The sequence below is a fragment of the Mandrillus leucophaeus genome, unplaced genomic scaffold, assembly GCF_000951045.1.
Source record: "Mandrillus leucophaeus isolate KB7577 unplaced genomic scaffold, Mleu.le_1.0 Scaffold110, whole genome shotgun sequence".
Classification (NCBI taxonomy): domain Eukaryota; kingdom Metazoa; phylum Chordata; class Mammalia; order Primates; family Cercopithecidae; genus Mandrillus; species Mandrillus leucophaeus.
This window is the reverse complement of record NW_012099210.1, coordinates 5,221,850-5,235,792: the sequence shown is the minus strand read 5'-3', so window position 1 is coordinate 5,235,792 and position 13,943 is coordinate 5,221,850. Positions and strand designations below refer to the sequence as shown.

The 13,943-nt window shown below is 36.4% G+C and overlaps 1 protein-coding gene across 2 annotated transcripts in view; it reads left to right on the top strand.

The window, feature by feature from the left end:
• Nucleotides 1–13,943, top strand: part of GPD2 (glycerol-3-phosphate dehydrogenase 2 (mitochondrial)) — a 153,080-nt gene that overhangs the window by 113,761 nt on the left and 25,376 nt on the right. For both annotated transcript variants that reach the window (XM_011991921.1, XM_011991913.1), the window contains exons 7-9: nucleotides 5,614–5,778; nucleotides 6,596–6,740; nucleotides 13,365–13,558. In XM_011991921.1, coding sequence (XP_011847311.1) covers nucleotides 5,614–5,778; nucleotides 6,596–6,740; nucleotides 13,365–13,558 — 504 coding nt within the window. The remainder of the gene's footprint in view (nucleotides 1–5,613; nucleotides 5,779–6,595; nucleotides 6,741–13,364; nucleotides 13,559–13,943) is intronic.

Sequence of the window (13,943 nt, the reverse complement as noted above, 5' to 3'; positions counted from 1 at the left end):
ATAAGCTATTTATTGCTATAATTCTTCATGCAGATAACCACAAATGTGAATAGCATAAAAATAATTAGGGTTTATTTTACATGCATTGGAATGCTTATCAGGTGGCTCTTCTGAAATAGTCTGGGTGGGCAGGGTGATTTTCTGTTCTCCATTGAACTTGCCCTCCTCTGTGGGGGTGTTGGCTGTCTGTCAGCTGAAGCAGGATGGCTTTAACTAAGGGGGCTACTCAACATTTGCCGTCATCTTCATCCTGGTACCATTAGGCTAGCCTGGGCATGTCCTTTTGATGACATTGGCGGAGGGCAAGAGCACAAGCAGAAACATACAAGTACTCTTTTGAGCCTCTGTTTTTGTCACATTTACCAACATTCCGTCAACCAAAACAGTTTCACATGGGTGAGTCAAGAGTCAGAGTGGGACACTGTGAGGACTCAAGGCAAAGGGAATGGCTACAGGGAGGGGTGAAGGATTAGGGCAATTTTTGCAATATATAGCCCATACAAGCTAATCAAATCAAAGTTTATAGATCTAACGGAAGTGTATGGTTTCTGATTTCCTTCATGAAACACTTATCTTTTGGGCTTTATTGATGCCCAGTCTCTTTTTGATAGGCTGGGGGAAAGTCAGAGAAACCATAAATGGGAAAAGGTTGAAGTGAGATCTTGAAAGGGATAGGTAATTATTAACAATTAGCTATTGCATGCTTTGTATAATTTCAGAGGTACCCGGCTCATCTCCTTTTATAGGTCACTGAAGCCCAGAGCAGTACAGTGCATTACCCACATTCCCCCAGCCGTGTTAATGACACACCCAAAAGTTGCAACTCAATCATTCTAATCCCAAAGCCATTCTCCACAATATCTTTTAAGGTGCATTCTCCATAAACTGCCTCATGTGCCTCCCTGACCCCTGTCACTCCTCACACAAACACTTTTGTAAATGGTTTATGTTTGAAAATTGCATTGTTATCACAATTCACCATGAAGAGTGGGTTCTTATTTTGAGTTTTCCTTTTTAAGTTTACATGTCATACCTTAAAGCAAAATAATCCCCTTATGTGTGTGCATGTGAGTACGTGTGCATGTGCGTGCACACGTGAATACACACACACGCATGCCCACACACACTCATTCACACATACACACTACACACACATCCCTATTTTGCCCTGCCTTTACCTGAGTATTTCCAATCAGAAAGGGAACATTTAAATATAGTGGTTATATTAAATTAGCTTGAGTTTGGTAGGTTAGCCAATGAATTATCTTTGCTAGACTTCTAAGGGGGAGCTGCCAGAGAGGTCACTGTGACACTCTTAGTCTGAGACAATGAAGCATGGGGTATAAATTTAGTTAGAAATGAGGTTAAAGCTTTAGGGAGGTATTGTTTCTTACCAGCATCATTTTCCCCCTTGCTTGAAGTAGTCAAAGTGATTACACAAGACTCAGGTCAGGGCACAGGGACATGGAAGGAAGTATTCTCAACATTTCAACAGTGGCAGTTTTTAATTGATGAAGTTATGGACAGATGCTATTCTAATTCAAAACCACTTTTCCTAACAAATAGAGTTTCTATACTGGCGGGTAGATGTCGGATCAATAAGTCTGTGATAAGCATACCATTTAAAAGTATGCTATATTAAAAGGAAGCTTTTATGTAGACTGCCATAGCATCAGAATTTTAGACCCAAAGAAGCAAGAAAATGCCAGATAGTTTTTTACCTGTGTTTTTTTTCATATTTACTCATTCTTCATACTCTATACATCACTGATTATTATTCTTTTTTGAGCTATTTTGCATGTTAACATAGTTGCCAAACTTTGACTCTGAGGAGAGCAATATTGCTGTCTCCAGAATATTTATATTCAAGGCCTATCTTTTAGACAGTTACATTCTAAACTATGTGTGGTCCTGCATTTTTCACTTAAGATATCTCTTATTCTGCTCTGTGCAAGGTCATTGAGGATTAAAACAAAGTTTTCTCTACCACTATCAACCTTCATTCTTTTTGGTGGATAGATTTTATATTTTGTTTCTCTAAACAAGGGAAAACAGTTATAGTTCCACCTCTTGTGTGCTTCCTCTCCTATGAGTTGTAAGCTCAGTATGTGCACATATGCAAGATTTCAAGTGCAAAAGAGAACAGAGTCGGAAACAGATTTTCACAGTTCCCGTCTGGGTCCTTGTGTAAGTGCCAATGTAAAGCTATTCAGTGATTAGTGAAAAACAGTATAATGTTGCCTGGCTCTAAGGAAACAGCTTTGAAAATCTCAACTTAATAAGCAGATCAATTAGGTGGGGGTTTGGGATTATTGTATCACATTCCAATGGCATGCAGTGTTGTCAAAAACTTTTTTCTCCAAAATAAAAATAAAAAAAGAGGCATAGAGTTACCTTTCAAAATGTCAGGAAAGAGGGTTGGGGAAATTAGTTAGGAATAATGAAAATATATCACATATATCTCAGGAAGCATACACTGTGAGCATCTGGGTATCTCAGGGTAGGGGGTAGATTTCGTGTGGGTAGGGGAGGAGGAAGTTTACCCTGCATCCAAGGAGGTAAATGGATTAAGCTGAATGTCTGGGAAGACGAGGATTGCTGGGTGGAGGTGTGAGACCCAGGGCTCAGGGGTATATCAGATTACTTGCTCCTCAAGTTTTGGGAGCTAATAATAGCTGTGCTTGCATTTCCCTGCAAAGCAAGGGATACCTTCTGGGATAAGTCCTGAGGGAGTCACTCGTAACTATTTCTGCTTCCCTCCCAGTTATTCAGCATAAATATAAGGCCTAGTTTGGGGTTAAATTGAGATTCTTACACATTTCTGTCTCTATCACATTTCTTGCCACCAACTTACAGAAGTCTGAAATTTCTTTAACAAGAGAAAATACTCCATTTGTAGTTAGAGATAAAAGAATTTCAATACCTGTTTAACACAGTGAATGGAATTAGGCTAAACTCAACAGTAATTGGAAACGTATTATGTACCTAATAATAACTAGAAAAAAACAAAGCCAAACAAGTAAGCCTTTCTGACTTCTCTTGAGACATGGGAATTGTACAGTAACTACAATGGAATGTAAGTTTCCTGAGGGTAGAGATCACCCTGTATCTTTCTCAGTTATATTCCCGGCATTTGTCACAGTGCCTGACTCATAACAAAGGATTTTCATTTTTGTAAGTAGATGGACACATGGATGATTAAAGTACCATAAAGACTATTTTAAAAAGTATATACAAAATAAAATGTTGACCGAGAGGAAGCAGTGAATAATTTTGCCCTGGAAGGATGCAGATAAAGGGAGATTTTCTGCATCCCTCCAGGAGATGCAGAACTAGACATTTGAACTCGATCATGAGAGATGAACAGAGGTTTCTCAGAACTTCCAGGATGGTATCCAGCCAGAAGAATAAGTATGTGGAAAGGCAAGGTGGAAAATGACATGAATGTTCAGGGAGCTACAAATGATTTCACAATTCTAGGCACTATGAACCATGGCAGACGAGGATCATATCATGAACGGCCTTCGTGTGTAAGTGACATCACAGATTTGAATCAAGACAGGTGCTGCTGGGAATTGGGGAGTGGACATAGAAAAACAAGGACCATAGGAACTTGTTTCCACCTCACATTTTAAACTGAAGTTAACCTTGCTTCCTGCAATCATACTCAGATTTAGATGCTAATTAGGGAACATTTGTTAGTATGGAAGCAACAGAGCTTGAAGAACTATAACCTATACTGCTCCAATGAGATTTTATATTTTAAACACATATTAAAAGAAAAATTTATCTTTTTAAAGTCACCTTAGAGTCAGATGAATGTGTAACTATTTTCTAAAGGAGCTACCATTTCATAAATGGAATTTCTGCCTGGTTCCTTTAAATAGTGACTTTATTTAGGATTTAAAATATTTCATTTACACATGGCTTTCCAGAGGCTTCAAGGCACACCTGAATGGGTGAGAGTTTCTCTACACTTATGGTGAGGGCAAGCATGACTTGGATTTCTTGTAATACCAGATATGTGCCTTTGTGGGGCAGGGTGTTTCCTTGTTAGATATATAAATCAACCAGAAAGATTGGGTGGGATGGGTACTGTGTTATTTTCTTAATTTAAGGAGAAGATCTGTAATGGAAATTTTATTTAGTTTCTTTGGACTGTTTTCGTGCATTTAGTTTTATAAAATGTATTCCAGTTTTAAGCAAGGAACCCTACATTAATAAAAATTGATTTCTTAAGCTTAACTTCAAATATACTTATGATTTTAGGCAACTTTAGGATCATGCTGAGTGGAAACTATGGAATTGCTACCCTTCCCACTTACAGCTCAACTACCGCTATTGTCATTGTTGTTTTTCCTTCTCCTACTTTCATTCTATTAATTGTTAGATAAAACAACTCCTTATTTTGCATGTTGAGGTTTAATGTATGTTCTCCACTTGATAGAGCATTTAATTTTGGGGGGACGATTCTTAGCCGATTATGTTCAGTGGTTTTAGAATCAGACGTTTGTGGGGAGGGGCAGCAGAATCTTCAGTCATTGATTCTCTCTTTATAACTTTGCCCTTTTAGCTGGAACAGATTACTTCTGTAGTGCTGCTAGCCCTGCACAGACTGAATCACAAGGAAGAAACTTTACATAAACCATTTATACTAAACGTTTGGTATGCTGGCAACATAAATCAACAACAATATCCATTACAAATTCATCCCTTTATCAGTATTATCTTGATAGAACTGATCCCAATGTGTGGGAATTTGTACCCTGCTTCAATACATCTAGCCCTGGATAATTAATTATTCAGGGCACAGAGAACCTGGCCCTTGCAATGTAGAGTAATTCTTCCTGGTCAGCGTTAACTCTGCTGGCAATAATAAATAGAAAAAGTCTCTAGTGATGCCAGTATTTTAAAGTGATTAATCATCTTTCCCCCCTCCTCCTCCCCCTTAGTTTTCTTTAACTAGGATTTTTCAGCAATAAATCTTTAACAATACAGGTAGGAATTGTTCTGTAATTAAATTTTGCCCTGCTTAATTTCTTACCTTTTATGTGTGATTAAAAAAAAGTTACATTTTAAGGAGCCCTGATCAAAATTCAGACCAAGAAAAATCCTTTTACAGAATACTGAGAAATGCTGTAAGGAAGATTAAGCTCTTGATTTTGAATATTAGAGCACATACACATAAAAATACTCATAAAAATTGTTCGTCAACACCAGTTGGGGTGTCAAATACTCTGAAGTTTTGAATTGCTTCACTTTCATGCATACGATTCGTCTGTATTAGGAAAAGCCTGACATATACATATGTTCCAACACTGAGAGAATAATTACTTATTTCTTAACTTTCAGATAATTGATGTCAGCTCTGTAGGAAAGGGATATTTTCACTATTTTTACGGTACGCGAAATGCACTTGCTGAAGTGGCAGGTAGATGCCTGGCTGAGAATGACCGTGTATTTTTAAATCGTGCCCTGTCAAGCCGCCCAGCCATCATGTATATCCTGGGTGACAGGGACACATGTGACATATCTGTTGTGACACACTTCTGTACCACCAGTCTGTGGCTCGAGGTGACTCCTGTCCCTCCCCTGATGCTTTCCCCGCTGCAGGACAACATAACGATGCACGGATGAACCTTGCCATTGCTCTGACTGCTGCCAGGTATGGGGCTGCCACAGCCAATTACATGGAGGTAGTGAGCTTGCTCAAGAAGACAGACCCCCAGACAGGGAAAGTGCGTGTGAGCGGCGCACGGTGCAAGGATGTCCTCACAGGTATGCCAGGTCTCTGGGAGGGAGGTGTTTCTTAGTATCTTGCCTGGCTTATATAATGACTGAATTATAATTTTTCTGTCACTTCTCTTTCATTTAAGCCATGCTTCAGAGTCATATTGATTATATTCCTTATTGTCAACAATGACTGGTTTAATGACATTTCCCTTGTGGGGCTTGGCAATTTTTCCCCTTTGTATTATAGTTGTAATAATGATAATGATAATAATAAAATGCCCACCAGATTCCCACAGCTACGAATGCATTCCATTTTCTTTACAAAAACATATTATTAATACAATTAAATAAATGTGCCAAGTTTCAAAGTATCATTTGGTGACATAGGCATTGCATTTACACACTGTTAAAGTTAATCATCTTTAACTTTATTTAGATTTTCATTATTGCCTTGGCTGTAGCACCACATAGGTAGGCAGTTTCAAAATTATATCGTTTCTTGAACAAAAGCTCTGTGATACACATTTTCTCACAGCGATGCTGCTTACACATTTGAGTTTTCAAGAGAAAGCGGCTTATTTACTCATTCTACTTTTTCATGTTTGGTGCTTTGACGCTGGGCACTTATAAGATAGACTGAAATCCATAATGAGAAAGTGGAATGCTTTTCTTTCTTCAATTCAGACTTGTTTTTGGTAAATTCACTCAGATACGAGCCTTTTGTTCGGCTCTTCAATAACTTGAGCTGCTCAGGTCACTTAGTGTGCACCATAGGTTAAATTAATAGATGAATTAGTGATACACAACATCCGTTAACAGAGAAGCAAATGGGGTGTGTGATTGATGCCACTTTCTTTCACAGGGCAGGAATTTGACGTGAGAGCCAAATGTGTTATCAATGCCACGGGACCTTTCACGGACTCTGTGCGCAAAATGGATGATAAAGACGCAGCAGCTATCTGCCAGCCAAGTGCTGGTGTCCATATTGTGATGCCTGGTTATTACAGGTAACTGTCTTCCAATGTGGCAGTTGTCACCCAAGAAAGAGGGTCAGGAGAGATTGTCTGTGGTTAATTTCTTCTTCTAGCATAACAATAGATGGTCTAACCTGCTGTTCAAAATCAGGAGAAATAAGTAAAGGAACTCTTCCAAAATACAAAATACAAACCAGACTTGGGACGTTTTAGCCACTTATGGCAATACTCATTTCTAAGGGTTAATGCTTTGGGATTTATTTTTCTTTGTTCAGTGTAGTCACCTTCAGAGACTAAGCATTGGTATTTTTGAATTAAACTTTTACTTCAGTCATTAACAGAACTAATTTTGCAAAATTTTTTATAAAGGACGTATTTTAGTTAAAAGAATAAGACATTAATTTTGCAGAATACCCAAATTTGCTTATGAAGAATCTGAAGTTGTGGGCTACCAAGTATTCTTAGGTTTATAACTTTTGAAATATTTTTAAAAAATATAGTAGTAAGCAAAAACCAGATATAATATCTAACCTATCAAATTAAAAAAGATAATTGAGGATGAAGAAATGGGTAGGAGTAGAGATGAAATAATAGCTATTAAATGAAAATCATTTAAACTGGGTGATGGGTACATGCAGGGTCATTAAACTCTTTTTGTATGTGCTTGAAATTTTTAATAAATTACAAAAGAAACATTTGTGTGGTTCTGGCTAAAAAGTAATTACCCATAGCATGCATTTTTAAGTTATTTATAGAAAAAATTCATACGGCCATGCTAAGGGTATAGAGCATGTGTACTGTTTTTATTTCCATATGTGATAAACCTAGTAGGTAAAGTAGTAATTCTATATGACATAATGTCTTACGTGCAACAGTATTCATTATGGCATTGTTTGTAGTTGAGAAATATTAGAAGCTACTTCAGTTCCTCACCTTAGGGTAATAGATAAATAAATTATGGTATAACCACACAAGGGCATATTATATAGTCATTAAGAAATTGTAATTATAAATAATTTTAATGCCCTAAGTAAACACTAATGATACAATGTTAATTTAGAGTGTAGGACTTGATATTTTATATGCTGTAGGTTCTAACAATGTATATATAAAAAGACTGGAAGGAAATACGTTAAATGTGAATGGTGATTATTTCGAGGTAATGTGATTATGGGTGAGAGTTACTTCTTTCCATGTTTTAATGATTTTCCATAAAGGGAATATACAGCTTTTAATATTTGATAAAGTAGATGTGTAGAACCTGTGATATTTTGTTTAATACTTGTATTCTCCTAGAATGCTATCCTGCTATGCCATAGACCATGCTGCCTTTTTAGTTGTTGGTTGTCCGGTAACTAAATCTTCCTGAAGAGTCCAAGGTGTACCTAATTGGTACCAGATACACTTCTGAGAAAATAATTAAAGAGAATTTTTTATCCACCAACTTCCAAGATTTTCTTTGTGTTTTCAAAATGTGTATGTGAGAGAAACAGATAGTCTTTAGGATTTTTACTTTGGACTGGAGACATCAAGGTGCCTCTTAAGGCACCACTGCATAAGATAATAGAAACTTAATGCAGTGGTACCTAATTGAGTTTTTAAAACTGTTAACCAGAAGCTTAGTTCAAATGAAAAGGAGAAAAATAAATATATGTAAATGTCCCATATGTTTCTTGTATGTAGAGAAGTTTTCAACATTAGTTCCAGATGCAATTGTATATGCTTTTGTGTTCAATTAAAAATATCTAAGGCCAGCTAGTTTATGAGTTTTTGTTTTTAAATATCTCTAAGAATGGAGTGTAGATGCAATCATCATAAGTCTTATATTTGTTTAGATTTTACTAGATTCAACATATTCTCATTTGTTGTGTGCCTTATGTTTTCTTCACTATCATCCCATCATGTCAGAAGACACATACTATTCCCCACAGGCCTTATGTTAATTCTGTCATTAAACAATTACATCCTTTGGGACAAGCCATTTTGTTTTGTGAACCTTAGCTTTCCAGTCATTAAAATGGGAAAACATTCTGCCCTTTCAGAGTGCAGAGACAAGGAGATTGTAGGCAGAATTAAAGTGATGCCTTGCTGTAGGACTTCTGGGGTTTGTTCATCACTTTTCCTTGGGCTGTGTGACCTGGGCAAGCTACTTCTTTCAGCTTCTGGTTCCTTATATCTTTTTTTTTTTTTTTTTTTGAGATGAAGTTTTGCTGTGTCACCTAGGCTGGAGTGTAGTGGTGCCATCTTGGCCCACTGCAACCTCCGCCTCCCAGGTTCAAGTGATTCTCCTGCCTCAGCCTCCGGAGTAGCTGGCCTGCCACCACACCCAGCTAATTTTCATATTTTTAGTAGAGACAGGGTTTCAGCATGTTGGCCAGGTTGGTCTCAAACTCCTGGCCTCAAGTGATCCGCCCGCCTTGCCTCCCAAAGTGCTGGGATTACAGGCGTGAGCCACCATGCCTGGACCCTTATATCTTGATAATACCTAACTGGTATAAGGTTTGACAATGATCTTTGGGTTATTTTTTCTCTGTTTAATTATAGACTGCTGTATCCCCAGCTATTGGTACAGTGTCTGGCACATAATAGTGCCTAGTAAATATTTTTTTAATGAGTCCTACTAAATTTTTTAATGTTAACTTGCTTATATTGAGATTGTTGCTTTATTTATATTAAAATTTTAATCTAACATTTATGAACTTTTTAATATGGTGAATTTAAAATATGAAAGTAAAACATGATTCTTCTTCAACTTACTGCCCAGGTAACCCCTGTAGATAAAAATAAATGAATAATGTAAGTACATAACTAGAAATTTCAATCACCATAGAAAAAAATAGAAATATGAAAATGAAAATTGAAAGCCTGCCTCTTATTCCCCCTACCTTTTGTTCCCTTCCTCAGTTCTTCTCTGGTAATTAATAACCTCTTCTCCCAATTCCTTCCATAAAATGTTTTTATAAGCACAAATGTGTATTCTGTTAAAAATTTTGTGTGAAAGTGGTCATGTTACATATATATACTGTTCTATACTATGCTTTATACACTTAGTAACGAGTAGATTTCGTGTCTCTTAAGAATAAAGGTATATATTACCCAGATGTAATATTTTAAACATTCTGAATCCTAAAAATTCAGCATTAGCTTCAGGTCTCCTGAAGCGTGATGGTGTTAGTTACAGCTAGATCTGTCTCAGGCTAAGATGCAGCAAGTGACCTCATTCTATTTTGGGAGAAATTAATATCCCCATTTTTAGCACTGTGAGCTATAACCACTACCTATCCTGTTGGAAGCTTTAAAGGAATGGTCTGCAGCCTAGTTCCCATTCAGGCTGTCTTACAGACGAGCCCCTTCTCTTTGGATTGTGACCTAGATTAAGGGTTCATTCCCTCATTCAGGACTGACCTTGAGGCAACTGTATTTCTAGCATCACGTAGGGGTGGTTTTCCTCTTCCTATCAAGTCATTCTCTTGGGTGATGTTAGGAGATCCCAAACTGAAATGACTCTGTGGTATCATCAGGCAATCATACTTAGCAGCTGTTACTCAACAGTTTTGACTACGTCTTCAGGGATGAACCAAAGCTTCTGGGGCTGCCCCACAACTGGCTAATGATAATTTAAGACCAGGCATGTTTCAGTTAGTACCTGATCCATTTGGAAATGCAGTGAGTTCAGTAACCATTGATTTATTGTGTGTAGGCTGGCAAAGGAAGAGTAAAGAACCATATGTGCAGTGTATCTTCCTGGGCTGTTTTCAGAAATCTCTTTATAGCATTTGTTAATTTTGTTGTAACCTTAACTAATGTTCCACCTGCAGAGTTATCTTACACCATGATAGCAGCTTTTTAGGGGAAGAGGGGAAGAAGGAAAAATTGTTTTAATTTTGGAAAACACAACACAGAAATTTTGAAAGCCACTCTTTATATTAAGAACAAATCTGGAATTTCCTTGAGAGTTATGGCTAGATACTCTTCCAAAAGCAGCGATAATACACCAAATGACTGAAATGCAGAAAATAATCATCTTTGTTTAGCCTACTGATGCTTTTTGCTACTGACAAGAGGTCAATTTTTTTTTCTATAATGTGTGTACATACTGTTAACTCTAACACTGATTGCTAAGTAGTTAACAATAAATTGATTTCAGTTTAACTAAGGGCACTTCAGGAAAGTGATGGTCTGCATGAGAAGAATGTTCATTACATTTAATCCTAGACACACACATAAATTAGCAGCAGGCTTTCCCTCTTGATGTCAAATGAATCGTATATATCGAAAAAAGACCTATGCCTTATTGCATTGTGTATGCTATCACTATAGTTGATATCCATTCTCAAACTTTAGTGTGAAATTGCAAAATTAATCCTTCATGAGAAAACAAACTTTTCCCTAAGGGAGGGTGTGAATTAGGTAATTTAGAACTGATGAAAGATATTTCCAAGTGGATTCTTAAATTTTTATAACATTCATTAATAGCTTTGTCTTCCCTCTGTGCTTGTTAATTTTATGTTTGTCACATATGTCTTCACTTAAGCAGTTGATTCTCTACAGGTTCCAGTTACGTGTGTGTTGGTAACCATCACGTTCACCTTTTAAACTACTTTATTGCATTGAAAGTTTTTAAAGGATTCAGTAGTTGTGCATTTCTAATGGTATTTCCTTTTTAGGTTGATGAATATTATAATTTTATGATTAAATTTATCAGGTTTATTATTTTAGACACATCATATGATGTCTGGTCCATGATATAGTCGTATAAAATATGTTAGCATATAATTTATCAAGTGTTAGAATATGGAATATATTTTTTTGTTTCAATATAGTTCTGTTTATCAGATAGAATGCTTGAACTCTGAGTGTTCTATTCTCATTTCTAATCTCAAAGTGACTGATGTAATCTAAGGGCATATCAACCCAGGATCAAAAAATATACTTATAAAACATGTGATTAACTAGTTTCTTCTAAGATTTTTAGAGAGTTTTATGATAAATGCAAAGAAAAAATAATCATATTTAGAGATCAAAAATACTTGATATTTGTAGTTTTCAATATATTAGAGTAAAAGTAAAATTATTTTCTAAGTAACGCTGAGTGAAGGTGGGACTCTGAGCTGCGCTTTAAATGATTGCAGATTTCCAGGTTGCTTTTTGGATTAGCTAAGTAGAAGAACTTCTACCCACTCTCTCCAGTGTGTCTCAGATAGGCTGTGAACAGTGACTTCTTGATGGTAAGGCTGAGTAGACAGGGCAAGCGTTTCATGTGGCCGAGAGTTTTTTGAAGAGAAAGACTCATACTCCTTGTGGTTTAAATAAAGGAGATGCATTAGTTAAACTGCCTGTATGTTTCTTTTTTATATATAAAATAATATTATTTTTTACACAGTTGCTAGCCTTTGATTTTTACACATTGGGATAAATCATTTTTTAAAAAAATTTTACGGGAATGATGATAAAGATAAAAATCTGACTGTATGTCCTTTTAAATTTATGTGTAAGAGGGATTTCTTGAAATTTGTTCAAACCAAATAGAATTATGTTTCCTATTTAAGAAATAACGTTAATAGAAGCTAAAACCATATTTATAGAAAATACCAGTAACACTGGCTTGATACAAGAATTCAGTCAAATTGAAGCAGCTGTCTGAAGATTTGTAGTGTTCTACTTGAATAGGACACTTTAAGATTCCTCTCACTCTTTTAACATCTCCAGATTTCTTTAAATGGCTAAGGAACAAAATAAAACATCTGTTTTTAGTGATTTAAAAACAAAACGACGGGTTTTGTTAATGTTTGTTTACAGTTTCCTATTCTTTCAAATATGTTTTATTATTTGATTTTAGAATAGTAAATGTCAGTAAAATTTTTTGACTCTAGTTTTGGGAGATTTTATATAGTCTGTCAGTAGAGGCAGCATTGTACCTTGATTTAGCGTAGTACACTACTAGTGTCTTCTCTGTGAAAGATTTTCATTGCTAACATGTTCCTGTCCTGCTTGACCTAATCATAGGACATTGTTATTTAGGGAGTAGTAAAAAAATGGAGCTCTTTTCTTCTAGATGCACTTCTTGAGATTTTTGTAACCTCAAAATAGAGTAAGAAATCTCATATTTGGAGAAGTGGCCCGAGTTCATCTAGGCATAAAGTAGTAAAGAACTTTGTGATTACATTTTAGTTTCTAGAAAGGTAGACCCTTCACTTTCTCATGTATTCCTGAGAATTTCTACTGAGCGATGAAATGTCAAATGTCCCAGGAAAATACTTTGGCTATTCTTGAAGAAAGGTTGAAGACGTACCCTTAATTTACCATTATAAAGGAAATTATAGACATTTATCCTGCTGACATTATCTGATGTGAATGGTCCAAGGAGTATGAAACTCAAACAGTTGGAAGTTGAAGCCCACTTTCTTAACCTTGCATTGTTGAAGTGGGGAGGGACGGGGTAGCTCTGCGGTGCAATGTTATTATTATCACATTTGTTTCATTCTATTTTGTTATTTGTTTCTTTCAGGAGTTTCTAGGGTAGGGGAAGTACAAGTAATAGTTCATATCTTTTTTGTTTGTTTATTTGAGAATTAATGAATAAATAGTTTTTAGAATGCAGATTAATGTTAAACTTCTGAAAATTTCAGAAATAAATAACCCTTCTTTGTACCTCAGCCCAGAGAGCATGGGACTTCTTGACCCAGCGACCAGCGATGGGCGAGTTATTTTCTTCTTACCCTGGCAAAAGATGACGATCGCTGGCACTACTGATACTCCAACTGATGTTACACCCCATCCAATTCCTTCAGAGGAAGATATCAACTTCATTTTGAATGAAGTGCGTAATTACCTGAGTTGTGATGTTGAAGGTAACTGAGCATTCCTTTAAGTTTGTCTCTCTGTGTCCATATCTCGCAAGCCATTCCAGCTCTCACTGGATAACTGCTATGTCTCCAGTCTGACTCATCTTCACACTTGTCCTCCTGTGCCTCTTAGAACATTTATGAGGGCCAAATTGTAACACAATGGAAAGAAATTGCCTTTTCTCCTCTACTTTCTATACCCACATGAAACTCATGCAGTCCTTTTCTAATAATTTCTAATGGCAAGATCAGAGTAGCCCCCTGTAGCTCTGAACACCCATGTGCTTCCAGAAAAGGATGAAATGTGTACATCACAGTTTAATTTCTACAGCTTAGGAAGGTCTGATTTACAGATGCAGGATATCGATAGGAAATAATTAAGCAAATAAAC